The sequence below is a fragment of the Primulina huaijiensis genome, chromosome 18 (assembly GCF_012295235.1).
Source record: "Primulina huaijiensis isolate GDHJ02 chromosome 18, ASM1229523v2, whole genome shotgun sequence".
In the NCBI taxonomy this organism is placed as follows: domain Eukaryota; kingdom Viridiplantae; phylum Streptophyta; class Magnoliopsida; order Lamiales; family Gesneriaceae; genus Primulina; species Primulina huaijiensis.
Window position 1 is genome coordinate 3625150 of NC_133323.1, and position 27695 is coordinate 3652844.

General features: G+C 35.2%; 4 protein-coding genes, 1 non-coding gene and 1 pseudogene across 5 annotated transcripts; 1 reads left to right on the plus strand and 5 right to left on the minus strand.

The window, feature by feature from the left end:
• Positions 1-2310: 2310 nt before the first annotated feature.
• TRNAI-AAU (transfer RNA isoleucine (anticodon AAU)) lies at positions 2311-2384 on the minus strand. Its single transcript has one exon. It is a non-coding gene; the product is annotated as a tRNA-Ile (tRNA).
• Positions 2385-2910: 526 nt separating this feature from the next.
• Positions 2911-5839, minus strand: LOC140964900 (BES1/BZR1 homolog protein 4-like). Its single transcript, XM_073424885.1, has 2 exons — positions 5556-5839; positions 2911-4248 (listed from the first exon to the last, which is right to left on the minus strand). Exons 1-2 carry the CDS (start codon positions 5769-5771, stop codon positions 3514-3516), a joined length of 951 nt encoding a protein of 316 aa, XP_073280986.1. The 5' UTR covers positions 5772-5839; the 3' UTR covers positions 2911-3513.
• A 1754-nt stretch (positions 5840-7593) lies between these two features.
• LOC140964615 (uncharacterized) lies at positions 7594-8802 on the plus strand (annotated as a pseudogene).
• A 1906-nt stretch (positions 8803-10708) lies between these two features.
• LOC140964667 (U-box domain-containing protein 17-like) lies at positions 10709-13567 on the minus strand. Its single transcript, XM_073424536.1, has 2 exons — positions 13251-13567; positions 10709-13169 (listed from the first exon to the last, which is right to left on the minus strand). Exon 2 carries the CDS (start codon positions 13098-13100, stop codon positions 10944-10946), a length of 2157 nt encoding a protein of 718 aa, XP_073280637.1. The 5' UTR covers positions 13101-13169; positions 13251-13567; the 3' UTR covers positions 10709-10943.
• Positions 13568-15522: 1955 nt separating this feature from the next.
• Positions 15523-16140, minus strand: LOC140964616 (zinc finger BED domain-containing protein DAYSLEEPER-like). The gene has a single exon (XM_073424476.1). The coding sequence runs from the start codon at positions 16138-16140 to the stop codon at positions 15523-15525; it is 618 nt and encodes a 205-aa protein (XP_073280577.1).
• A 1293-nt stretch (positions 16141-17433) lies between these two features.
• LOC140964387 (protein STICHEL-like 4) lies at positions 17434-23451 on the minus strand. The gene is made up of 7 exons (XM_073424107.1): positions 23108-23451; positions 20490-22856; positions 20087-20306; positions 19355-19867; positions 18510-19113; positions 18144-18204; positions 17434-17723 (listed from the first exon to the last, which is right to left on the minus strand). Exons 2-7 carry the CDS (start codon positions 22557-22559, stop codon positions 17631-17633), a joined length of 3561 nt encoding a protein of 1186 aa, XP_073280208.1. The 5' UTR covers positions 22560-22856; positions 23108-23451; the 3' UTR covers positions 17434-17630.
• Positions 23452-27695: the final 4244 nt, after the last annotated feature.

Sequence of the window (27695 nt, forward strand, 5' to 3'; positions counted from 1 at the left end):
GGTGCTCTCCAGTGAAACCCATGCTTAAAGTTTTTTTCACGTATAAAATACTAGAAACGTTTTTAAAGTACTTGTTGAAACAAAGCCAAATGTTAACCGTATTCAGACCAATTCCTCAAGAAAAAAGTAAAAGGTCGTGTTCCAAGGACCAAAAAGGGCGGAGTACAAGCTCGATAATGCTGATATGCTGGACCGGAGGAAATCAACTAGTGTAGGTGGTTCATTGGGAGTTTATGAAGCATCTGTGTAGAGGGTTGGACAGACTTTTAAACAGTTCCAAAATGTTGAGCCTGATAAATGAAATAGGAAGAGTGCGATCCTAATCACAGATTATGAAATTCCTTGCTCATTTTCTGTACAAAACTCTTCTTCAATGGCTTCAATTTTTGGCCTGAAATTGGAATCTACGTGAATAAATTTTGTGAGCAAGACAGTACAAACAAACTAATAACCAGTTTTGGCCTTGTAGAAATTGAGATTGAGAAGGTCAAAAAATTTGCAATTCAGCCTGGGATAAACAGGTAGAATTTACAACGGACACCAACAACAAAATTCACACGGTTCTGGGGTAGCATGAACATCGGACAAACTGAGAAAATCACTGCATATCATTCCCTCAACAGGGCTGTTCCTCCTTAATGTCAAGGAAAAATATATGCATTCGGCAAATGCAACACAACAACATATACTAGCAACTAATAGGAAGTTTGTCTCCCATTATTGCCTTGCACAAACAATTTCTAACGAAAATGACCTCCTCAGATAATGAGTGACGAATGATAATGAGTGACGAATCCATAGAAAGCTAATAAAGCACACACCACTGTACTAGAAAACATGAGGATGTATTCTCAATTACACTGCAACATATCGTTAAGCATTAAAAGATCAGGAGTGTAACAGATGCAACAAAATCTATTTCATCATCAATCCTATCCCGTGTTCACAATTTTTTTTCTTATCAATGAATAGATATCTTTACTTGTATGACTTAAATGTCTTGTAGTTCTTGAAGTAGTGTTTTGATCAGTGGGGGATTTGGTATGAGATAGATGACATCAATAAGATTGATATTTCTCACTTAGTCTCTTTCTATAATATTTATATGTTCCAAATAAAGCAATGACGAGATAAGCTTAACGAATAACTCACACCCTGTTAATGGTTTGGGGGGCTGAAGCAACACGCAGTAACAGCACGTAATGCATTCAAAATCGTTAAGAGTTGCCATCAAAGAAAGCCCCCTTTTCACCATTGAAGGGAATCCATGGCACATTGTTAAAGTAATAAGCTGAAGGGTGGTAGGACAGAAAGCTCAATGAACATGTGGCAAGAAAATGAAGTAAACTAAAGTGCGTATGAATTGAGTTGAAATCATATCCACGATTTTAACCCACTTAACTTAATGGGATGATTTCGATTTTGGTAATTTCAAATTCAAATCTTTGCAATTTATACTCAGGATTATTAATCTTTTAAATAATATATCGCCTAAAACTAAAAGTATCAATCCTCTTAGAAGTCAGTTCCTCAAACAAATATGATCAAATTTTGATATATGACATAAAACCAGTGATATGTACTGTATAATCCGAAAAACTTGTAATTTCAAAAGTAAAAAATCATCTGCAAATCCACAAAGCACAGTAATCCACACCCAAATTTTGAGATTAATTCCTCTGATGGCTAAAAATTTCCAATCTTGTCAAATAAAAGAGAAAATGAAAAACGAAAAAAACAAATAAATGTTACAGTTCACAGAACCCACTTGGAGACAGCACAACCTTGAACAATACATCCTCAGAATACCATAAACTGCCGAAGCTCAAAACATAGTTTAGCCGATCAAGAATCACAATAGAAGACCTGGGAGGGCAAACGCCAAGCTTCGGATTCAGAAAAGCACGTGTCATCAACGGCGTCGCTTCGACACCACCGGCACTTCGAACTCTGAACGCATTCGGATCTTGTGCTCATTTCGATGCAGTCACGAACTGGATCGACCCGATTGTAGTTTTTCGGATTCTTATCGGTCGCTAATGTGGATAGTTTTGGCCCGCGAATCTGATTCCGACCAGCACCGTTAGCAAAAACAGCGGCGTCGGATAAGTCAGGCAAGGAAGTTAACAACAGGATTAACAGTGAAGAAAAAGTGAAGATTGCCATAGTTTATGAAAACGACGCACAGATCATACAAAAGTAGGAGTTTGGACGGAGAAAAATGTGAGAGCGAGGAAGATTAACGAAGTTTACACAGAAAACGAGCATTTTTTTATTTCAAATAAAAAAGTGCGTACGTCGGAAAAAAAATGGCCCATGCAGGTCTCGAACCTGCGACCTTCGCGTTATTAGCACGACGCTCTAACCAACTGAGCTAATGGGCCTTCGGTTATTAATTTTCGCATCTAATTATTAATACTTTAATTGTTTTATTTTATGATTCTATTTGAAAATTCGAATACATTTTTATGAAAGCAATAATTTTGTTATTTATCAATATAATAATTGGTTCATACTCGACTTTGATTGTGAAATATGATGAATTTTTTGGTGTTGATCAAAATGTGCCTATCCAGCTTCGTTCTGCCTACTTTCTTTCTTTCCTTTATGTTCAAAATAAATTTGTTATCTATACTCTATAGTATGATTTTCATATTTCAATTTATGCTCCTCCATCTTATCATAAAAATGTAGATACAATTTAAACGAAAACATCCACCTAAAACTAGAGTAGTTAGCATAAAGAAATTCAAATTTTTATATATAAACATAATTCAGATGCACTTTTTTAGCCTAGGCAGCAACAAGAATATAAAAGAATGTTTCTAATTAATTAAGTACAAACTCTGTGATTATTTCATCTAAGAGCGGAAAACACATTGTGTTCTTTTTTTTTTTTTTTTATAAATGAACATTAAATCACTGACCCTTTTTGCATCTAAGGTACATTAAATTACAACAATCATTGAGCATAGAAACAGAATTTATGAAAGCATCACAAAGAACAACGAATAAAAAATTGGCTATGAAAAATTTTTCAGGTTCGAAAATTTTGGTAAATAAAGGTGCGAACCTCAACTACGTACAAAAGCTATTCATACCCTTGACTTTTGATTCTACGAAAACCAACGACAGCTTGTGCAATGATCCTGTGATGCATGGTAGTAACAACCAGGTGCCTTGGTTCTTCGATAATGAATATGCGTAATCCGAACGTATTTTCTTTCATACACAGACGAGCAAGACAAGGAACATAGCTAGAAGGTTCGTTAACTTCGACATTCCAAATACATTACAAGGTTCAAAACAAGTAAGCTCATACCGGTTTCACAAATGGTTGCAGACAGCATAATCTTAAGGAACACGCCAATCTTTTTGGCAATTCCTCCACCACTTCAATTGAGATTTCATCAAATCAAAATTTACCTAGCATTTATCTATGTTTTCCTCTCTTTCCCCCCTTCAACAGGTAAGTCGGAAATCAAATTAAAAGATCACAGTTTATGTATCACCTCACCTGGTACCAGCATTACCAAGAGTAAGTTCAAGATCATCAGGAACACATTCATCGTGAATTCTTTCTCCTTCCCATGCTTTTACCACTCCCGTGGTATTATTGCTTCCAAATGCAAACTCAGCAGAAACATCAGACATCGGAACATCAGCTGTCCGGTCAATCCCTTGTGCAACAATAGGAGAACAAGTTCCACTTTGTCCAGGAGTCCACATACAAGACCCCCCATTCGACAACGGTTCCTTGAAAGTGAAAGGATTAGGTGAGACAAGGCTGAATGTTAGAGACGAGGGCCCGTCTTGAGGAGTTTGGACACCAGAAAGCCATCCTGAATCAGGTGGAGTTTGAGTACCAGGACTGTGTGTTGTAGAATATGGCAGGAAGGGGTGGTGCAGCCCAGGCAAGAAAGAACCAGATGTTGGATCATCCTTCATTCTAGGAGTACGAACCGTCGGTGAGCTTAATGGAGGGGAGACTGGTGCACTTAACGAACCACCGGCTATGTAAAGATGATGGGTAAACTTAGATGGAACAGGTCGAGAGCCAGATGATAAGTTTTTTAGCCATGGGATAAGGGAATTAGGATCAACCGTGTTACTGCCATTGTAGTTACAATGGTTCGAGACTGGGCTAGCAAAGGCAGACAATACAGGGCTTGGATTAACAGAGGTTCTGGGGCTTGGTTGATTTGACGTGCAAGCGCTCACCACTGCTGAACCAATGGGCTTGCAACCCTGCAAGAGATAGAAACAGTTGAGTGGCAGCAGAAGAATACGGACATCACACCCATGTTATAATCATGATTATCTGGGAGTTTATTCCCAACATCTTATGGCAGCACTCGCCAATAAAATTTCATTCAAAATCATCTTCCTTCGCAAGTCCTTATGCTCGCCCAACAGCATTGAGTTTAAAAACAGCGTTGTTATGTCAAGCTCGCAGTTGGAATGATGTTACCTTGAGAAACTAGCTGGTTCTCAATTCTTATCATGTCAAGGGAAACATTGTTAGTATCGCGGCTCATCACTTTAAATTTGTTATTGTAATTTGTAGCCATAATGAGGACTTCAAGTATGATACCAACTTTTCCCCTTCTCCCTAGCTAGTTCACGTAGATATTCAATCCAAATGAAAGACACATACAGATCAACACCTAATCGCAATTCTTAATCTAACAAGGATTATCAAACACAGCTACAGAGCAACTTCTTGTTTCAATACTTGTACTTTAAATTGAAATCCTTACAAGTAGGAAAGCCGTTGCAAATCGAAACTTTCGAATGTATACAACAAACCCAGCTGAAAGAACGCGCCGGGCAAAAGAAAATCAGAGATATAGAGCTTGTTTGCATATTGTTTGTTTGTATTTGGGAGAACAGAATTTTTTTTGTAGATACTAAATAATATCATAAATTGATTTAAAATATATTTTAATTCATTAAAAATAATAAATAGATTTTTTATGAAAGCAATTTAGAAAAAAGGAGATTGAAAATTGCTATAATATTATATCTATTTTCCCCCCAAAATATGAGAAAAGATAAAAATAAAAGTATCGAATTTTATTTACAAAACTAAAAAAAATTCCAAAAAAAAAAAAAAAAAACAAAAAAAAAAAAAAAACAACCAAGGGCGTAGAGATCCATAGTTTTTCACCGCAGGCAGAATTAAGAGTGAGAAGGGAGATTATTCAGATCAAAATGGCCTTAAAAAGATTTTAAAAAAAAATTATTTGGCAATAGTAATGGAATGAACTGCGACGAGTAGCGAGGTTCCGGATGCCTACGGCTCATTTTAGCAATGCGAACTGGAATCAGCGGTCCCGCAAGTCCTGTAGAGGCACCGTCTAACTCTAACCTATCAACGTGATAAAATGGCTCAAATGCGATAGACGCATCTTAGCAGCCAGCAGCGTGAACCAAGGAAACTCAACTGCGACCTTGAGAAGTTTATTACAGCTCAAAGAGATTAATAAATTACCGCAAATCAATTAGCTCAAGCCCTAAGATCTACAGCACCAACTTTTGCAACTTAATCGTACCTTTCTGTACGTGGTACCATCTTCTCCAACGATCCAACCAGCTTCGTGGCAGAGTGCTTTCAAGACCTCATTGTTGTCGCAGTGCTTGGGTAGCTTGTAATTCCCGTACATCCTCAATCCAGCAAAGATCTTGGCGGCGATGGCACGGCGGCGCCTCTCTCTGCGCTTGTTGTTATCTCTCTCCTTCCACGACGACATCCGGCTTCCCGACGTCATCGATCCACTAAGCTTCGTCGGTTTAGACGGAACGGTCGTGAATCAGGACCGGGCTCAATAATATTAAATTCCTTACGGCCCTTAAATTATTGGTGCATTGATGGGGTTTATATATAAATATACACACACTAATGCTCGTCTTATACGCTATGTCGTGAAATTATAAATCTCTATGATACCAAGATGACATATGTGCATTGGTAGAGTAAGTAAACACGATGTTAAATGGTCATAACTTTGATTTTTTTTTATCAATATTTTATCAGTCGAGTTTATCTCACAAACCTTGTTTAGTGCGGTTTATATAGATAACGTGGTTTGCAGACTAATACATTAAATCCAAGAGATTACTTAGTATACACTCAAAATATTGCGGATGTGGTTCCTCAGAAAAAAAAAAAAAAAAAAAAAAAACACTCTATTCTTACAGATTTTGCACCCATCAAGACATACAACCAAATTTTTTATATTTTATTCTTATCCTTTTATATTTTCTTTAAATATCAATTCATCGACTGTTTAAATGAATATATTTATGATATATTACATAATTGTTTATTGATCATATAAACAGTGACGGAGTCAGGAATATGATTTCAACCGAGCTAGAATTTTAAACTCTAAAATCTTTTCATATATTAAATTGATCTACCCGGACTAATATCATATTAATCCAAATTATATAAAAATTTATGTATAAATTTTAAAAAAGAAATTAGATCACCCAGGCTAAAGCCTTGGTGTCAAACACTGTGGCTCCACGACTGCACATAAATATATGTTACAAAAACACTAACGCATTTTTTGTTTAGCTTTTTAAAATGTAGAACCTTTTTAGGACCAACATTTGTAGATTTAGCACAATGTTGTTTCTACGAATAAATAATTATCAAGTATATTTTTAAAATTTCTTTGGATAGGTTGATTGATGGTCTCAAATCTGAAGTCGTTGGCCAAGAAAGAAAAAAGGAAATAATTATGGAAGATTGTCTAGTTTTAGTTAAAGCATCAATTTCCCCATTGTACAATGCCAAATATTAAATTTTCAGTTAATTTATACTATTTGCCGTCAAATACGCTTATTTTCTTGGGTGAATGACCTTATAACGACTTCAAACAAACCTCTCAATCACACTGGAAAAGTCATTTTCCCAAAAATTAATTAAGAATGGAAGTTTATATACGAACCAAGGACAAAAATCTATGATTTTTAAATATATATATAGAATAGTTTTTTTTTTTTGAAACTGACTCATAGATCTATATATTTGAGACTGATAGATTGATTCATATCTCCAACGAAAACTAATATTTTTGGTATAAAAAATAATATTTTTCATGAGTCGAATCAGGTGAAAATTTCGTTAAACAAAATAGACCCGGTGTAGTTTATGCTATATATAGATTAAATTGATTTCTTCTTGTGGCAAAGAACTTGTGTGATGAATCCATTCTACGAAAGAATATTGTACCCCAAGTAGTGATCTACACCAAATTTCACACCATCTTTAGTTAAAATTGTTTTTGTCCTTTTCCTTTCAATTTGCAAAATCTGCACTGAAAATGGTCCTAGATCATCAAAATTAGTTTAGGCTACCATAATTATGCACAATTCAACCAAACAGTTATGGTACATAAATACAACCACCAAAGGTTGCATACGTAGGGGATCATTCATAACCCTTTTTGTTTTTGTTATCCTTTCTTTACGATATTGTGTATATAGGAATCTCGATTTGCGAAAATGTGCTCGAATATGGCAAGGTGTAAAGGTTTATAAGTTCTTGTTGTTTTTGTTGTGGATTTTCTTCTATCTTGTGTCATGTTAGTAAGTTGTGAAGCTGATCATGTATCAGCAGTAGGCGATCCGGGGATGGAATATTTAAAAAGGACAGTCTGAGGTTGGCTATAGAAGCTTGGAATCAGTGCAATGAAGTTGGAGAAGAAGCTCCTGAAATGGGAAGTCCAAGAATTGCTGATTGCTTTGATGTATATAAAGCTTATCCTCAAAAGGGTCGGTTTTAATGATTTTATCTTAAAATGGTTGAAATCTCGAGTTTAATCAATGTTTTTTTTTCTCGTCTGCAGGAGAAAATAATTGCTCACCATGCAATGAAGTACCATATATATCAGTGCATAGAGTTACAGAGAAAGAAAACAGGCTAGCTTAATGTTGGGGAACTTAACCATTCGAGGGAGTTCGAGAAGAAGCACTCAAGAATTCTGACCTATATGCGGTAAAAGGAAGAACTCTACTTGGGAGTAAATATCTAATCGTGATGGACTCGGCGGGTCAAGGGTATGATCGTCCTTCAAACCATGTTCTTTTTCAAATTGATTTATAACTTTTCAAGAAAAAAAATATATATACCGATCCTAGGATCCAATATATCACTCCTTCTGACCCGTTTTTGTCCGTCTCAGACAAAGTCCTTGATCAAACACCGATCTCAGTGTGGATTTTGATTCAATCCGTTTTTTGGAACTATTATTTCAAATTGTATCACTGCATCCAAGTTCAAGAAAGCATACTCGTTTCCAGATTCCATGAAAATCTGCCTACTTTTCTTGGCAAAAAAATACCTGTCTTACCTTTTATCCTTTTCATCAAACCTAAATTCTTTGATGCAGATATCAGAATCACCAAATTTCAAGGCGAGGTTCAGCTTGAATGTAATAAAAGCTGGTAGTCCGAGCAACCAGTTCTATCTGATGGATATAGGAAGCTGCTGGAAAAACAATGGCCAGCCTTGTGATGGCGACGTAACTTCAGACCTCACACGATACAGCGAAATGATACTGAATCCAGAAACACCATCATGGTGCCATTCATATGGTTTCAAACTATGCCCTCCATACCAGTTACCACACATTCTCCAATGGAACTCGTATTCATCGTAGCGACAGTGCTGGTTTCCCTTATGAAGCATATCACTTGTATTGTTTCCCTGGAAACTCGGCATTTTTTAACCAACCTAGTGTCACCTGTGATCCATACAATAATTGTAAGGTCCAAATTACGACAGCGTAATCCAACTGCATGCAAATCTAGGAATAATAGAAAATAACTAATTGAATTGTTTTAATTGCATTAATTAAATGCGGTAGACATGTTTACATATTTAAAATATGGTTTTATATTAGAATACATAAAATTGTGTTCTAAAGGTTATTCAAAAATGGTGCTTTTTGAGATGTTTTTACGCGTAGAGTCGTATTTTAAATCGGTAATCGATTTTTGACGAAAATAAAGACTTTTTGGGAACCCGGCTAATATTTTCGAAAACTTTCCTAAACAAAATATTTTAACTATGTTATAATAGGCCTAATGGACCTATTATACCTAGGTTATTGGGCCTAGCTTTTTACCAAATTATTTATATCAAAAGATAGAGTTTCCTAAACCCAAAACACTTCAAATCACATTTTTAAAACACTAGAAACGTAAGGTTTTTTTCCTCCATCAGCACACCCACGCACACACGCTTTTTTTTTTAAAAGGACCATTCACTTGAATTTGAAGGGAAACTTTAGCAAGGTCTTCTTCCCCGTCTCTCCGCCAACGTTCTTCGATTCAAGGATTATTTTTCGTGCGTGAAATACGCAAAGACATGCCTTAATCTTCCTTTACTCATCGTTCATACCATATTATATGTATTTAACATGATTGCATGAAAAATATGATACACTTTCTTATATTTTCATTTTTATGACAATACATGATCAAAGCTTGAGTTTTCATATTTTTAAATTCATGCTTTTGTTGTACAAAGGGGCTGCCACGATAGGGTTATGAAAGAGGACGTTTTTCAGCATGATAAAGGGTCCATAGAGGCTTGGCTAACGGCTGGACAAGAAGGGGAATAAGCTGAACGTTTTGGGTTCCAGAAGCAAGCTAGGGTTTCGGTTTGGGTTTCCTAGAAGGGCGCGGCACCTAGCTGCTGTAGGGACGTGTTCATGGGTCTTAAAAGGGTTGAGTCATAGTCTTAGATAGCTAGTACTGTACTTGGAGCGAGGAGAAGGGCGGTAGACGCTAGGTTGAAGTCGCACGAGTCTCCAAGGATGCGGCTCGATGGGTTGCGCATGCTTGAGTTGCTAGGTTGGGTCCATCAGCTTGTTAAGGGTTCGAGTATGGTCCTAGGATGGTAGAACAGAGTCTGGACATGATGGTTAAGAGCTAGGATTGAAGCAACTCGTGGTTTGTCAAAGTTAGGGTTTTCGAAATTAGGGTAGAAAATTCAGTAGCCTTCTAGGCTAAGCTTGTTCAAGAGCTTTAATTGGCTTGATTTGAGTTGCATAGGGCATGGTTAGGTGTTAATAAGCTATGGTTCAAGTTTGGCTAAATTTCGAGTTGATTCGAGTTAAAACCGGGATGTAGGTTCAAGTATTAAAACGAATTGAGAAATTAGTCGAAGAACTTAATTTTACGTCTAAGACATGTTTATGAGTGTATTTTAAGGTGTTACATTAAGTTTGGATAAATTTGGGTCGTTGTTTTAAGGTCTAAGGGTAAATTGGGAAAGCTGGGGTTTCAGAGACAAAACTGTAATTTTACACTTGAAAAATATTAGACGTCCTGCAATGCCCTGAATGCTGTAATAAATGTTAAAATGGTTATTTTGAAAATTTAAGGAATTTTATGATGAAAAACGATAAATGCTAAAAAACGTATTGCATGCTTGGTTTAAAAGAAAATGATATTATTGCATGTATTTTTCTAAAGTGATGGGAATGAGGAAGCATCACATACAACAAAGTAACCTCCAAGCTTGAAATCAATCTTTAAAGATATAACTTTGTATTTCCTTTTCATAAGTGAAATAAGCAATATAGATGGATGATAAACGGACGACAGCAGTTGAAATATGTGCTCAAAATTTGGCTCAAAAAATTGAAGCAAGCTAGAATAAGGTTTTCTCCACGAATCAAACAATACATTAATGTATCTTGGCACAACGGCATCAATGTTATATGATTAAAAAAAAACCCCAACGCCACATAATGAATTGATTGAACAAATTGATACAGCCTTCAAGTATGTTTACATATTCTTTCTCCTGGACAATAAGTCTATCACTATCTGAACAAGAATTTTTGACATACTAAAAAAAAACGCGAGAGAGCGCGAGAGTAATGAAAGGGTTAACATAACCATGAATGTTCATATAACCACTATAATACAGGTACCGAAATGGACACTGCTATCGTAGCATCACCAGCAAAATTTGTATCTTGTGCAGCTGAGTTTCCAGCAAATGCATACCCAACACCCAATCCGCCAAAATGGAAGGAGGCATTTTCAGACCTCTGGAAGACTCTAGCAAGTGATGCTGCTTTTCTCCTGGCACGCTTCGTCCCTGTAAAGAGCAAACTCTGCAGTAAGCCAACCAATGCTGGAGCCTTCACCACCTTCTCTGTGGTGGCTGACCCACCACTTCTACATAATTCAAGCAAAGTCGCTACAGCGTTTTCTTTCCCCTTCGGAGTGCCAAAACGCATCATTCCAATCAGACCAGGAACTGCATTTTCCTCATTTCCGACTGCTTCAGCACCTATTGGCTGGCGTACAATCAGGACTAATGCACCTGCAGCTTCTTCAGACACGCCGTCACATCCTAGAGCATCAACTAGTGCTGTTACAGTCCCTGACTCTATCATTCTAGCACAATTCTCGACGTGGGTTGCTAAATTAAACAATGCTGTCACAGCATCTTTTTTACCTCTAGCTGTCCCCTCTTTCAACAGTCCTGCCAAAGCTTTGATCGCTCCATCTTCTTGAGCTATCTGTTTCTTATAGTTGTGAACAGCAGAAAGACTCAACAACGTCGCCGCAGCATTTTCCCTGGCCTCAGTTGTGGTCCCATATTTTAGAACTCCAACAATATCGCCTAAACACCCTTCTACATCCATGATTATGCTTTTATTCTTATCGCAAATAGACAAATTCAACATTGCAGTCACTGCATTCTCCTGTGCTAAGGCATCTGAAGAGGAAAGAAGCATTTTTAAAAGCGGCATAGCACCAGCCTCAGCAATGCAAGCCCGATTCTCCCTTCCTCTTTTGGCTAACAATCTAATCTCCCTGGCAGCCACAGTCTTCGATCTCGCTCTACCATTTGATAGCTGTTCAATAAGCAGACGTGTTGTGGCTTTAGTGGCTTCAAGTGCTGCCTTGCTTGGTGAGGCAAACACTGCATTTTCGGAAAAATAATCTGCATTTTCGGGTAGATCGTATGGAATCCCATTAGCTAAACACCATTGCATAATAAAATTTCTCAAAGCCCGATTTGGCACCAAACGAGTATGGAGGAGCATCTGCCCCGTCTTTGGGCAAGTACTATGACCCTCCCCCATCCATCTCATAATTGATGCACGATCGTAAGTCTGCCCTGTTGATACTATGACAGGATCCTTCATCAAATCCAGTGATATTGGGCAACAAAAATCCTTGGGGGTGGCAATAAAAGTATCAGCAATCTTCTGAGTGATTATCCCCTTCTTTGGCTTCTTACGCTTCCAGTTTCCTAATTCGCCTTCTTCATCCTCAAATCGAAACAGCAAGAACCTACAGTACCGTATTAAAGCCACAAATCCATTAAGAACCGATGTTGTTGGTTCAACATCCCCATCATGATTCACAATCTGCTCCTCTAAGAACTCAATCTCGACTCTACAACTTTTCACGTCGCAAATACTCAACTTTTCCACGAGAAATGCGGACAATTCATTCTTCCCAGGAACCCTTCCATTCTCAAATTCATTTAAGAAATAATAAAACTTCAACCTCAACAAATCGTCATGCTTGTTAATGGACAATTTTGAATTCCTTGTTTGTTCTCTCAACAATACAACCAGTTCTTTAACATCTTCAGACAAGTTAGTGTCACTTAAAGGGAAAATATCCAAAAGGGTGGAAATATCCAGGTTCAAATCATGGAAATGGCCAGAAATTGAGTGGTTTTGAAGCAACAGCCATAACTTACTGGACCCTCTTACGATATCAATCAAAATTTTCGCTCTATAAAGCAGGAGGTACAACTCCTTGAAGCATAAAAACACGGTGAAAGACACTTTCGAGAATCTCACATCATCAAAAGCATCCAAGAGAACGGAAATATCCTGAACTTTCCGAATCAAAGATCTAGTATTCCTGCCATGGAAAAATGGCGTAAAGCCACAGTCACCTGAAAACGATGAGACCAGCTCTGTACAAATAGCGCGTAAATCCTTTATAACAGAGGCATCTGATAGATCCCCTGGCGCCAGAAACGCGTCCATAGACGGCAACGTCCGCCTCCTCAAAGACGAAAACATAGCCGCTGAAGCCATTTATCACCAAAACTATACGCAAACACAAGACGGGTGATCAATAATTACACGATTTACGAGAATTCGATGCTTGTTCCATGCTCTAGACAACTAAAAAAGATAAGCTTGATATCCCTGTGTACATCTATATATATAAAAATTAAAAGTTACGGATTCCGAATCGGTGTGCCAAAGATGAAAACATGAAACAAAGAAAAAAAAAAGAAAAGAGCGATCTTGGGTCACTTTGATTGATGACGGGTTGACCGAATCTTAGATTGGGTGACCTGCAATTGTCATTTGGCTTAATATTCTTGGTTTCTTGCTGGAGGAAATTCAATGCAGGCTGCTTGAAAGCAACAGCTGCCTAAAGCAATGGCCTTTTCAACGGGGGCAGAGCAGAGGCAGAGGGTGTTGGCTTTGGGATTATCCAAGTGTAATCCAGATTCGTTGTTTTCGTCCATTCATCCTCTGCAATCGTTCCACTTGCTTCCGATAACTGAATATTCAAGTGAAGATTGGGTGTTATACTTTAATCTATAATATAAAACATAACTTATTTTTTTTTTTGTAGAATATTAGATGTAACTAAAAGTATGATCAATTTCACATGAAGTTGTTTTGAATCATTATCGAAAAATCCGCAAATCAAGTGGTCTCTATAAATCGGCAACTCCAAGTTTGTATACTGAAAAAAAACTTAATATTTTTTAATACAGTCCCTAGATTCATATACAAAATTGTAACAAATGATTTGATGAATTATTATCGAAATGTGTTTCAAGATCTTTGTACTTTCCCGTTCTTCTTGGATGGGAATGTAGTGCAACAGCCAAAGACGAATTGGCTGCTAGCTTCCAAAAAGAGTCTACCCATACATAATTATAGTGAAAATTAATATTTTTGACATACGAATTAATATTTTTGAATGACCTCACAATATTAACGTGAGAATTATTCTTCAAGCAAGTGTCTCAAAAAAATTTATTTGTCAAGTTATATTTGGAAAAAAATGACTCAGAATGTTTTAACAAGTAAAGCATAAAGTTAATCAGGCAAGAACAAGTAATACAATTGACATAGTCCAATAACCCCTTAATACTTTTATCAAATTGGACTAGCATGGAATTACTTGGAATTTGGGACTTCTATGTTTTTTTTAAAAATTATAATAATTGAGATAATGGGTTGGTGAATCTACCTGACCCGACTTATTTTTTGGGACATATACAAGACCAAGAGACCCGTGTCTTGTTGTTTATCGGAAATAATAATTATAATAATAATAATAAACTTTTAAATGAATGAATACTAACGAAATCTTGTCTTTTCTCAGCACTAATATTTTTAATTGATAAATCATTATAAAAAAAATCTGGATTATTTAGAAATTAATTAATTAATTTGCAGAGCTGACCAAAGCTTTAACGCCTTAATCAGGTGGCTGCTCATTTTCTATTTAGCGTGATTGTCACATGTCGTGGTACTTTACCAAATTATAATTAATGAGACAATTTTAAAATAAATTTAATCAATTATTTTTAGTTTTTTTTTAAGAACATGATCTTCTCGGGTTTATTTCAAATACACATTCTCAAATACATTTAATAATAATAATAATAATAATTAATTGTGGTTGAAAAAAAATACCCCATTATATTATATATTATAAGGGCATAAAATTCTTATTTTAAGTATTATTTTTGAAAGATTATTTAAGTATTTGAATTAGAGATGTCAATGGGGTGGGTATGGGACGGGTATGGCTAAACCCAAGACCCGTCCCATGAAGAAAACTCGGACCCATTACCCACCACACCCCGATTAAATATTCTTCGAACCCTCCCCACCCCGTAAACGAAATGGGACCGGGTAGACCCGCCAGACCCATGAGACCCGAATTTTTTTTATATGAAAACAGTAATCTTCTTATCACATGATTGAATTATGAAACAAACGAGCCTCTAAATATAACACGATAGAAAACTAATTCATATCTTCGACCACACTTAATAATAACAAACAAAATATTTTCATAACATAATGAATTACATAAAAAAAAAAGAGTTACTAGCTCTCCAAAAAAAGTCTTGACATCCCCAAAAATAAATCATAATAGAATTTAAACAGATCAATATAAAATCAGCGAGTAAGCATGATTTCAGACATATTCTTCAGGATCATCTTCTTCATCAAGAATGGTGGGACAAGTTGGTAATTACTTGAAGAATTACCTACAAAATTAAAGAGAGAAAGTACATTGAAAATATAAAACTGTAATTTAAAACCGTAAAAAATGTAATTTAAAGAGAAAAAGTACAATAACAAAATTAAAATGAAAGTACAATAACAAAATAACCTTCTACCTCACCACACAACCATCTTCGTGAGCACATCAATGCCTCCAAAGTCGTTGGATTAAGCCTACTACGATGAGGACCAACTATTCTTCCACTATTGCAAAAGTAGATTCAGATGCAACAGTTGACACATGAATATCTAAAACATCCTTTGTCATTTTCTGTAAATTTGGATATTTGACCTCATTCGTCTTCCACCAACTAAGAATATCAAAATGTTGAGTTCGTGGCAACACAATTTCTTCCAAATACATATCCAACTCGGTTAGGGATTTTGACGCAGCTTGGCTTGAACTTGAAGCCACAAATTTATCATACATATCTAAAATATTAATATCAGATGCATCAATATTAGAAACAGACGAAGTCCCATCAATCCCTGAACCACCACTATTTTCCAATGATTTTTTTGTCTTGGATTGGTAATATACCAATAAATCACAACAATTTTGTCGAACTTCATCAATTTTAGATTGTGATATTTCATCATAAATTAGGGAAAAATAAAATTCAACAAGCTTCATCTTATATCTAGGATCCACTACAGTAGCAACCCCCATCATAATATGACAATTATCCCAATATTTATCAAATTTATCATTTATATCCACATATATGGGGCGGGTATTATAGAACCCATGACCCGTCCCATACCCAGATGGATCTGAAAAATTAGACCCGAGACCCACTCCATGACCCATTTAATATACCCAAACCCGCCCCAAACGGGGCGGGTCCATTGCGGGTCTGGGTAANAATTATCATTATTTGTATAAAAATTCGAGGTGCTCAATTATTTTCAGAGCTGCGGACCGTGGAATTGTATATGGTTTTAGTCTTTAGACTAACGCGATCTTCCCATTAGACTAGGCAGACTGAGTCCATGTTATTTTATATATTATTATTGTAATATAAGTGATATTTTGTTATTTAATTCTAGTCGATTATTATTTTTAAAAATTGATATTCTCATATGTATTTTAAATACACTTCAAATATCGTTGACGAGATCTATTTTCTTAAATATCTTTGTAATATCAGATATTTGATAAAAACAAATATCTGAAACTAATGATTTTTTAAAATTTATTTTCCATTTCGTACTTTTCTATATGATGTCTAGAGATAATATATTTTTTTTATAAAAAAAGGTAAAACTGTTTAGGAGGAAAAAATAAAGAAGAAAGAAAACAAAGAGTATTTGTCAGAGACTGGAAGCATTTTTGTTTATTTGAAAATGATTTTTTTTAGATATTATTTTGAAGTAAGTGAGAAACAAAAATAGAAAATGTTTTGAAAATAAAAATTTAAAGCTAATATAAGCTAAAATTTGAATGTTTGAAAAAACATGCTTCCAAAACTTAATTTTTATTAAAATGATAATATATAAATCTTTTTAATTATTTAAATTTTGATACTCACGTCACTGACAATATATTTATATAATAATTATTATATTTTGAATATTTTGTATCAAAATCAATGTAGCTTTTTATAACATGAATGATTAAAAATTTATATAAGATTAATTAAAAAACGCATGAAAAAATTTATATAATTATACAAAAATATGCACTGGAAGTGGAAATTATATTTTTTAAAAAATAAATGCTTGCGGTAATATATGATTGAAATTTTATGAGTTACATTTAAAATTCTTAAAAACTTATATATAAATATAAATAAAATTTAACATTTTACAAAATCTTAAAAAAATTATAAAAATAAAGAGCAATTGTGGAATATAATCGATTGTTTGCCCTATATAACACCTAATAAATAAATTAGGAGGAGTGTTATTTTTGCTTAAATATTTTTCGAAAAACAATAAAGGAAAACTATCAAAGCACGGAAAAATGTTTTCCCACAGAAACTGGTGTAGGAATTTTTATGCAAAAGGGACAAGTAAACCACCATTCATTCACGTGCAACAGCAAGTAAAAGAGGTTTGGTAATTAGACAGCATATCAATACAGGAGACAATAAGCTTTTATGAACCTAAGAAGAACCAAACAAAAAATGGGCAAAATACGTTATTTATTCATACTGAGGAAAAATCTATGTTCATCACGGTCTCCCAGATTATCTATTCTAAGCTATTCCAAATAACAAGGATTTACCAAGCATAAGCCGTAAAAGACTGGTGCATGAATGAATCTAACTTAAAAAACCGATAACGAGTCCTGACATTTTACCTTCGAGACCTACTGGTGAGAAACCTTCCGCAGGAGATAAATTTTAGAAATGTATGTGGCTTCCTTGTTCTGATTCTCAATCTTGAAAGCTGCACGAGTGAGATATTGTAAATATGAGTAATTCGTACGAGCACGTTGCAGAAATAAATCATCTGAGTGTTGGTTTGCATGGAAGCATCACAATTCAAGCGAAAATTATGCAAATCTCCAGATGAAACACAATATATTGGATTGCATTAACAGGATCATGTCTCTATGTACTAGATATGCAAGCATCCCATCCTCCGATCAATATTGACTAAGTCAAGAAATTAGAAGGTAAGGTTGGAAGAAGACTTGATAATATTTTTATAACTTGACAAGTGACCAAATGCATGCAAACTAGTTCATCTAACTTCACCATACTAACCAACCTGTTTTATGCCGTGAACACTACTGGTCATCGAATTACCAAAATAATAACAATTTCTTAAATAAAAAACATGAAATTCTTTATTTTCTACATTTACCTTTCGACGTGAAACTGTTGGACTCCAGCATAGGAATCTCCTTGATCTTGGTTCTAATCTCCTGCAATGAAATCATTATATCCATATGGTATCATTGATAAAACTGCCATAATTTATTGTTCAAAACAAGACAAAAGACCATTAGAAAATTATTGTGGTTGCCATTTACCAAGCCTTCTGAAGTTGTATAGGAGTGGTTATCAAAATTTATATTCACAGACACAAACACACATATGCACAAGTTCTCCTAGTCAACTCCTACTCGCAAACTGACTACAAAAACAGATAGCAGTAAGCATCCAACCAGAAAGTCATAAAAACTGGTAGCAATAATTATCTGTCACCCAATTAAAGAGCAGTACATACAGATTTTCTTGTTCAAGCTTTTCAGCAATGGAAACTGCCTTGTGCTTTGACCATCCATTTTGTTGCGAACAAGCCTCTGTGTGCCGCATTACACGGGCAAGAGATAACCGGCTTCTGACAAGGCTAAGACTCTGATTTCTATCTCCCAAATTTCTTTGACCTGGAAATGAAGTATTAGCAGACGTCTTCTGTGATGTTGCTCCAGCTATCGCACTCTCACTTTTTTGCCTGCCTAAGTCTGCCTTTTCATCACTGTGTTGAACTCCATTATACTTTCCAGGAAAAGGTTCGATTTCAACAATTTCATTCCTACCCAATCTAGCAGAAGAAGCAACTCTATCTTGGTGCCTTTTGGTATCACTATGATTTGCCGAATTACTTCCATTACTAGTGAGAAGAATGGGGTCCAAATCTAAATGGGGTGGAGCCTGAGATGCTTGTAATAGAATTGGCACAGCGCCAATATCTTTTCTTGTGTCGTATCTGATCTCTATGTTCACAGGAGATTCAAGGACTGACTCAAATGCTTGTAAGATGTGCGGACTAAATTTTTCGAACTTGGATAATGTCAGCTGTGAATTAAACAGCAATTGCACAGTCGGAGCTGCCAAGAAAGACCGTCTGTTAAGACAAAAAACCTGAACATGTATGTTTTATTTAAGAGATTCACAAAACCATTCTGATATAAATTATGCTTTTGTTCTATGCAAGTATTAGAGACAAATCTGATATAAATATATCATTACCCCATGATATGTTAATATACAAAAAACAACTACTTTTAAAATATCTCTACAACATTGATGAAGTATGGCATAAGACAGAACATGGCAATATGATAGTACCTGCATCATAACTAAGAGAGATCAGCTTTCCCTCCTGATACATGAACTCTTTTAAGCCACTAATTGGGATCTTTTCAAGCACTTCCAACCAAATTTCTTCGAGTTCACGATGAAACTTACCTTGTACTTGAACCTTGTTTATATTATTTTTATCATTGGAGGCGGTGTCCATCTGTTGTGAAACCATCCCAGTTCCGATATGGCCCTTCACATTCATACTAACACCCTTGACACTTTGATAAACATCCCCTGAACTTCCAGATCGAACAGCTGGCATTTCAGCTTTGCTTTTCCTTGGTCTCTCTTTTAAATAATCAGTATTCAAGAGTAGGGGACTGTGATTAATACTGGTATCTGCGGAGGAACTTGGTACCATGTACTGTTGATCAGGAGCCAGTTGCAGCAATGCAGCAGTCAGCCAAGTCATCTTGTCATTTGATACCCTCAACTGTTTTTCTGCTTCAGACAATGTTTTCAGGGCTTGACGCAATTTTTCCATGTCTTCTTTGGTCACTGTCGTGCAAAGGCAGAACAACGAATAAAGGTTTGGCTTACCCAAAGTTTTGAACACTGAAAACTTAAAACTTGAGCACATTTTGTAATTCAAAATTGAAGGAAAAGAAACAGCAAGGTCACAACATTTAACTACAGCATGCAGGATGGAGCAGGTTCATGAAAACATTTATCACAATGACATGTGGAGCTCAAGAGATACTGGATCATGGGACTCACATATTTGTCGCCGAAAAAACTTTCTTTTAGGTCTTCGTTTATGAAAATCATAGTTTCCAGCAAGAATATCAGTTATGACTGTAGCAAGCTGTGACATTAATGCCAATGGCTCTACACCAGATTCCATAATCTCTCTAAGATTTTTCACTGTACTGACAGTGTCTGCAGATAGTGCCAAATCAAGTAGATATACCAACTTCTCATCTGAAATAAGTCCAACCTATAATAAAACAATAAAAGAGTTTTTTTATACATTTCATGCATCTGGATTACATGAATCCGAATAGAAGAAAGGTGATATGTTACTAATATGTTACTAATGAGTAAGGTAAAGCAAGTAACTGAAAGCAAATACTATTGAGACGAGATGTTGAGCACACAAGATCACATTTAGGACCCCTACCAGTTCTTGTACCAGGCAAAGAGAAATTCTTTGTCCAAGCAAACTTAATTGCTCCAAAGTCATCTCAGCATCCCTCAAAGATCCATCTGACCTTGATGCGATAAGCTTCAGAGCATCCTTATCAATTTCTATCTCTTCTTTGGTTGCTATCCATTGTAGAGTATACATTATGTCTGCATCCTTCAACTTTGGGAAAAAAAATTTCTGGCACCTGGATATTATTATATGAGGCAACACATCAAAACTTGAGCAAACAAGGATGAAAACGACACGCCTAGGGGATCGATCAATGACCTTCAATATTGCACTCCAACAATCAGAAGACAAAGTATCACATTCGTTGAATATGATGACTCTGTATTGAGATTGATGCTGCGAAGCAACCATATTGTCAAGAACTTCTATAATGCCTTGAAAGTCAATATTACTAACCGGGCCAATTTCCTTAATATTTTGACTTTTTCCAGTATTACGTTCAGCACAAGAATTGCAAAATCCACAAGGTTTTGAATGCTCTAAAGACTGGCAATTTAAAGCTCTAGCAAATATACGCGCACAGGAGGTTTTACCAGTTCCATGGGGACCATAAAACACATAGAGAAAACCAATCTTTCTTTTTGCAATAGAATTTGAAAGAGCCTGCACCACCAGGTTCTGACCAACCAGATCTTTGAATGTTCTTGGCATGTATTTTTGAGTGAGATTTTGATGCATATCATTGTGTTGCCTTCGAAATTTATGTTGCTCATGAGATCTACCTTCTGATGCAAGATCAGAGTCGATCTCCTGCTTAAGCAGATTGTCTGCAAAAAAGCCCAACTCTCCTGAGTAATCATGATGCCAAGGAGCACGATCGATGCTTCCGTGAGATCCAGGTGCATCAAGCAGCAGAGGCAATGCTTCCCCCTCAGATTTTGTAGACGAACTTGAATGCTCTGATATGACGGGCATGTCTGGGATATCTCTTCCTTGGGGAATAAAACCACCTTTCTTTAACCTTGTATCAGATAACCCGCAAGAAAGGCTCCGGCCAGCCATGTCAAGAAATGATTTCCCTCTGTGGTGAATGCTTGACCAGTTCCAAGGAATGCTACACCCATTCCTATGAATGCCAGCAACATTTTGATCATCGTGCTCTTGTGCTCCCTCTTCCCCATAATATTTCTGGGGAGCTCTGCCTTGAGCAAATGAATTAGAGGCCACAGACATTTCATTTTGAGTCTCAGTTTCTCGGGCAGCAATGTAAGACTGGTTTCTTCTTGCCCCTCGAAACCTGCGTCTTTTTGCCCTATTCAGACTATTACCATGACTGCGAATGCTTGCTCCTGCTTCTTCAGATATTTTTCCAACCTGGTTCTGCCTTACATTGTCAATATTTCGAGACGAAGCTGCATCATCGCATTCATCTGTAATATTTTTTAACTGGTCAGAAAGGGTCTCGAGGTGTCTATCTTGTCTGTGGCCGTGTTTCTTTTTGACAGCCTTGTCTCGCAATTCAGAGTTTCCAGAAACACCACCAGGGACCAAACTATTTCCATGTTGTGGACCATCATCATGCCAAAACATTGTATCATTTCCCCAAGACTTTCTACTTGATTCTCCTCTCTTGACTCTTCTTTGTTCATGAATCCCATCCTTGACACTACGGTTGCTCACAAGTGTGGTTGGTCCCTCAATATGCCTGTTAACCTGGCCAGAAACTGCTTTTGGCATTGGCTGAGTAACAACTGGAGGGGAGCTACCGGACATTCTTCCACTATCTTTAGGCCGCTCACTGCCAACGGACCGTCTTGAATTGGCCAAGACATCCTTTTCCCCTCTTTTGTGGCGTGCATCAAATACAGAAGGAGAGTGCCATGAAGGAGGACTCGCAGAAGGATCTCTTAAAGACTTTGACCTCTGAAGCACAACAAGGTCCCGCATAAGGGCCCTATCAGTCAAGATGGGACTATTCTTATGCATGTGATTCTTCAAATGAATGCAATTTGTTAGATGAATGTGATTGCGTAGATGGTCGCTAATATTATCATTCACATCCTTGAGTATCCGGTCACGAACAGCCCTGGTCATGATCAGAACATAAATCGATCCACAGGATATGTTCTTTGATTATGCAAAGAAAACATGATCATGATTTACAACAGTTCAAGGCCTCCCGACTGATCCGCTCGCAGACGTCTTATGATATTAACCCAATCCCTGGGAATCAAAAGCTCCATCCACCATCATTACGTCTATAAAAATTCACTCTTTACGATTAAAACACCTGCAGTCTAATAATCACAACCCAAGATCCCTAGTAATAAGATGCAAAAGCTTTCGCCATTTGGGGCATCACAAATGTACAGAGCGAGAACCAAAACACATCTAAATGACAAAAAGAAAAGGTAAATGAGCTTTTCCAACACGAAGCTCGAAAGAAAAATTACAACTTGAAATACTCTTTCAGTGCCTGCAGTTCGAGGAAGAAAAGGACCGTCCTTTATTCAATGTCTCACTCTTATTGAGGGGTCAAGCATTTCAACAAACAGGGGCAAGAAACTTCAAAAGGGGCTGAGAATCTGGAAAATTGGTGGCCAAAATCTTATAGCCAACAAGGACAAAATGAGAGATATCACCTGAATCTCGGAGTTGGAGGCAACCGCCCACTACCGCTATACTAGCAAGCTACCCGTTGCAGTCATTAAGTGTTCGCATCCTCCCACAACAATCTTTCTCGGATCTCTTTCTCCTCCACTTGTAACATAGACTTCACGAGGGATTCTTTCGAGAAAACGATGGAAGAAGCCTCTAATACCTCTCCCGCACCAAGTTAAAATGTCAAAAAGAACAACGAACACATGCAGTTTGTGAGTGGTGTTAGATAGTCGAAGAATGGGATTTGACTAGAGAGAGATTATCGGAATATATAGTGTCTGCATATATGTTGCGGCCATGGGGGTGTGGGGGCGGCGTGCTGACAGATGCTGCGTGATGCCCATTTTGTTTTTAAGATGATTGAATTGATTCCTTTTAATCCGACAGTCGGATTAAATTAATATTATAATATATAAAATAATAAATCATATATTTAAATTCTAAATATGAATACATATATAAGTATTTATTAAAATTTAAAAAAATCAATTAAATTTTAATATTAATTTTTACTCGAACTCTAATATTATTTAAAAAGTATTTTAACAAAATTTAAAATCCAGATAATCATATTTATATTATCAAAATTAATTTTTTTAAAAAAATTGAATCGGTCGAACTGGTTTGATCGGTTCAACATCGGTCGTACATATTCTTGATCGATTTGAAAGATAAAACGATTTTTGAAAGTTGTCTGAATCAAACATGTGACCTATTTTCGGTCGAACCGGCCGATCCAATCTAATCATGAAAACATTGATTATAACATGTTGGAAATTTTAAAAATATATATACAAGGCTCATTCTTAAATTTAGATTGATGTGAGATAAACTTGTTAGATTAACATTATAATTATTATTGATATTATTAAAACACTGCTCAAATTGTCATTTTGTGATGTTCTTTATTTATTTATTTTCTTCTGTCCACATTCAATTTCGTAAAACAATTTTTTTCATCCTTTTCAATGTAATAAAAGGATTAAATAATTCATTTTTTTAAGGAGTAAATAAAAGATTTGGGTTATTTTTTTATTTTTTTGGCCATGAGGTAATGTATCTTGTTTCATTTTATTAATTTATTTTCACCAAATTGGGTGTGTGGCATATAAAGTGTAGAGTAGGTCTCTTGTGAGACGGCCTCACGAATCTTTATCTGTGAGACGAGTCAACCTTACCGATATTCACAATAAAAAGTAATACTCTTAGCATAAAAAGTAATATTTTTTAATGGATGACCCAAATAAGATATATGTCTCACAAAATACGACACGCGAGATCGTCTCAAACAAGTTTTTGTCTAAAAGTGTAATAGCATGTATCCCTAGCTTTAGATGACCATGTCTATGTGTACATGTGTCAATGATGATGACATCTGGTAACGAATACTTACGATGAGAATTGGTCTCCATTTTTTAGAGTTTATTTTAACAATATTACACGTGAATAGTTTATAAAAATTAATTCGAAGTTTAAATATTTATAAATTGTGAAAAATGATCCCACCTCGTTAATTGTAATAAAAATTAAATTCAGAGTAACCTAAATATAACGTTTGCATGGAAAAAAATATAACTTGTGTGTGAAAGATATATAATCGTAACACATACGTAGTGTAGTCCATGTATTAATAGTTAGTGAGTTAGATTAGAGCAGTTCTGGTTTCGTAAAATTGAAATTATTGATTATGATTTAGAAGTTTTTACGTAATTCATTATGTATATGAAATTTCAAACCGTAAATCGATCTGAGTTTTTCAGGTTTTTCTTATTTCAACATTCAAAATCATGTAAATTTATTTACTCGAATAGATTAAAACATTTTCATCACATAAAAACACAATATCCATTTAGAGGTTCGAAGAAAAATGATCAAATTAATAATGATTAAAATCTTCAAAAAGAAATGTTGTTAATAGTTTAATTCCTAAATCACACACGAAAGCAACTTTTGAAAAAATCTAGAAATAGGGTCGTACGAATTCAATGATTAAAGTGAGGTTGAAGCTAAGTGTTGGATATGACATATATATTACATAAAAATAATATATATTTAATATTTCACCTCCATAATAAAATTAGTGATGTCAAAATTAGACACCATCTATCAATCCGATACGGTTCAACTAGAAAAAAATCAGGTTTAGGTTTGAGGTTTTTGGGTCAGATCGGGTTGGACCCTAGAGCTGACCAGAAAAAAATGATCGGATTGGGTTGGGTTAGGTCTCAAAAATTTTCATTTTTTTTAAAAAAATATAATTAATAAATATTGCTTATATTTTTATATATTGTATGTCTCAAAAAATATTTATTATATATTTATATCATAAATTTTAATAATTTTAATATTTATTTGAACATTTTTTATTTTTTAAACAATTGTTTATTTGATTTAGTAAATATACTTTATTTTTCTATAATTAGATTTTCAAATTTAAATCATATATATGAAGGAAGTTTTGTTATTATGTGTTTAAATTAATTTTTTTTAATTTTCTTTAAAAAAGTAAAAAATTTCAAAATCGGGTTGATTTGGATTCGGGTTCGAGTTGAAAGTTTTCGGATTGACTCGGGTTCGGATTGATCAATTTTTGAATAGTATCAATGCTCAACCCGACCCAACCCACCCAAATAGACATCCCTAAATAAAAAGTGTAGCTGTACGTATCTATCTTAATTTGTGTTACAGCAGCGCAAGGAATTTTCGGTGTTTCTTGATCTTCAGGTACTGTTTTGGCTCAGGAAATTGATTACAATGAAATCTACTGGAGATGGTTGGCTAAATCATAAGCTAATTAATTCAAAAATAGTAATAAAAAACACTAAAAATTTAAAAAAAAAATTGATTATATGTTCAAGATAAAAAAAAAAAAGAAAAAAAGAAATACAGTTGTACACAGCAAAGGCGGGCAAGCCGTGTCTAAAAAAAGGGCAAATTCACTCGGCCATGTGATGTGAGTACGGGTAAATGCCCCTTTTCAACTTTTCAGGTATAAAGTTAATAATAGTAGACTTGTGGTTTCAATTGCCATTTTTGTGATTCAATCTCGTTTAAATAGCAAATGCTTAAATACATGTCCATTAATATTTATAGTGAAGAATTAGCTTGTGATTCAATCTTGGTTATACAATAAAAATTATTTGTATCCTGAGAATAATTTGTCGCTAAAACTCATTAGCAAACTTTGAGAAGTGGCAGCGAATAAAACCGATAGAATTTTTAGACGCATCAAACCCCGAGTTCTATACGTCCATTTCGATTTCTCAATATTTATTTATTTCCACAGAGACCAACGTGTTGTAATTGTTAGCACCTAAAATAATTTGTCCTGACCCAATAAAAACTCAGTAAAAGCCCATGTAATAAAGTGAAGAGCTTGGCCCGTTAAAAGTGTAACTTGTTGCAGTTGCCCACGTTCGAGGAGTAACAGCAATTGACCAGTCGAAATTCAAACAAAAAGGTATGGGGTATGGATCAGGCTAATTAGGACACAAAACACGTCCCCTTAAAATTTTTAAAGACTCATACCGTCCCGACCAGTCCCGACGACCTGATCTATGCCGGAAGTTAACGGATTGAACCCGTTTAGACCCGTCATACCCATCAAAAAAATTATATTAATACTATAATTTGACATATAGTCTTTAGTTAACACAATCATGACAACAAATGAACAAGTATTTCAAATTAAAACACTTGTTACAAAATTAACTTAATCAAAATATTTTTCTTTAAAGTTTTTCTTATCACCAAACATTGTAAAATATATTGATGTTTTTACGCTTAAATATTTATTTGTAAATAAAATAAATGATAAGATAAAATTTGTTAAATAATATAGTTCATTATATTATTATTAGAATATAATTAAAAAATATTATCTTTTACATATTTAAGCACACATATATACATTACTAAATATTATATATGTATAGTATTAAAAACTAACGGATCGGGTATGAGTACAGATGAGTATGAGTCGTGTATTATAAGACCCGTCACCGGTCCGTACCATTTAGGACCTAAGATTTAATTATCACACCTGTTTTAAAATAAGGATGAAGGGATCACACCATTTTAAAGTAAGAGAAAATAATTGTTGTGGACCGCTAAATTTTTTTATATTTTGAGTTTTAATCTACTAAATTTTGGTTTTAATACACTAAATTTGAATTGTTTTGTCTTTCAATTTTATTTTGTCGGAGTCTTAATGTGGTACGAGAAAATAGTGACATAACATTGAAAATTTATGACTTGACCGATGTCATGTTTAAAGATGACAACGGGTCAAGTTCGGGGCGAGTTCGACCAAACCCAAGACCCGATCTACCAACCATTGAACTCGCCCCACTCGACCCGTGAACCTAATTCGGGTTGGACCCATGGACCTACCAAATTATTTTTGTTATATTTTTTCCAAATAAATTTTTAATAATTAATCATTAAAATAATTTTCAAAATTTATATTAATAATATATAATAAAAAAATAGTAACACAAATTAAAATTTATCAATTATTTATTTAATTAATAATTAATAAAACAATATTTAATTATATATTTTCACATT